Source organism: Cyprinodon variegatus, unplaced genomic scaffold, assembly GCF_000732505.1.
Source record: "Cyprinodon variegatus isolate N-32 unplaced genomic scaffold, C_variegatus-1.0 Scaffold140, whole genome shotgun sequence".
NCBI lineage: Eukaryota > Metazoa > Chordata > Actinopteri > Cyprinodontiformes > Cyprinodontidae > Cyprinodon > Cyprinodon variegatus.
The window spans coordinates 1340562-1342153 of NW_015150593.1; the positions used below are offsets into that span (position 1 = coordinate 1340562).

General features: G+C 38.1%; 1 protein-coding gene across 1 annotated transcript in view; it reads right to left on the bottom strand.

Annotated features, from left to right (window-relative positions):
• Positions 1-205: 205 nt before the first annotated feature.
• Positions 206-1592, bottom strand: part of cdk17 (cyclin-dependent kinase 17) — a 40505-nt gene continuing 39118 nt past the window's right edge. The window contains exon 16 of the mRNA XM_015376746.1: positions 206-1249. Coding sequence (XP_015232232.1) covers positions 1212-1249 — 38 coding nt within the window. The 3' untranslated portion in view covers positions 206-1211. The remainder of the gene's footprint in view (positions 1250-1592) is intronic.

Consider the following 1592-nt stretch of genomic DNA (forward strand, 5'->3'; position numbering starts at 1 on the left):
AAACCTTTGTTTTCACAGAATAGCTGGATTTATACCAAGGTTTTGTCTGATTGCATGTAGGGATGTCAGATTAGAGCCTGAATACAAATGCACGACACAATTTCTTGTATGATGTCTTAAGATGGAGGAATTTGAGGAGGTTTTATATATTTAAAGAAACAAACAAACAGCGGCTGATATTGAAGACAAAACCAAACATTTTTGCGTAAACTTTGAATTTAATTTCTTTGACTCTGGAAAAAAAAAAAAAACTCAAATATGGGAGTGACATCTGCAACAAAATCCCACACAGTTATCTGTTATTCACCAATAAAGTTAAAGATTATCATAGAAAACATCTGTTGTAACACTGGTAGATGAACGGTGACAGACCAGAACAGCTGAGGGGGAGGATGGACTACAGCTAGTGCTCCCTGGTGTAACAGATCACTAGCTGTGTGCTTCATCACACGACGGAGCAGGCATGCAACACAAAGATGGAGGCAAAGGAGAAAAAAGAAACTCCTAGAAAGAAGTAGAACATGAAGGTGTTTCCACTAGGATTTCTTCCAGTAATGCCCTTCTTAATGTTTCCTTTATCCCTGCTTTCGTTTCATTGGTCATGTTTGAGACCGCAGCATCGGTGCAGCATCTTCCAGTCGGGACGAAAGCGTTCAGTTATGTCAAACCTCGCCTCAGAAAACTTCAAACGGATGATCTGGGCAGCACCTCTTCTTTTACAAAAAAAAAACAAACAAAAAAACAGAACATTGACCTCTGAGCTGCTACAGAAACATCGCTCCAAAGCTGGAGCAAATGTGTTAACAGTGGCCAATTAGAAAAAAAAACTAATAAAAGACAAAATATAAACCACTTCAAAACTCAAAAAAATGAAGTTTAAAATCTATACACATGGCATGTATTCATTAAAGTGACTGAGCCAGTTAGAAACCCAAACAGTAGTTTGATTTAGCAGCAACTTCTTCTCTCAATAAATATAAATGTACAGTAAATAAACGTCTCTCATTGGAGCCAGCTTCAGACTAACCCTGGGGGAAAAGATGGAGGGCGAGTCCTACGGCGGACAGCTACGTTTTCCCAGTATCTTTAGAAACGGCCTGGGGGGCTGATAAAAAAACGTCAACATATCCATCCATCTCTAGAAACTGATCCGTCTGCAAGAAGGTCCTTCTTGTCGGAAAAAAATAAAATAACAGTCCAGTCTGGAGTTTTTAAAACAGCATGCTTTGTCTTCTGTTCTTTCCATTGCCTGGAGGAGAGACAGGAAAAAAAAAAGGATTAAAACCCAGTTTTCCGTGAATTACAACAGATGTTTTCAAAGCCAGCTGTTGATTTCAAACACATAAGATATAATACAAAAAAAAAAACAGAATAAGCAAGAAATACAACATTTAAGAGTTTAGTTTACTGTCAAACAATGTAAAGAATACGGTGGCCCTGAAGTGCAAGCTGCAACTACAAATCTAAAATCGCAACTACATAAAGCAGAGCGCAACTACATTAAGGAAATCGAAACTACATAAAGCAAATCGCAACTACATTAAGCAGAGCGCAACTACATTAAGGAAATCGAAACTACATAAAGCAAATCG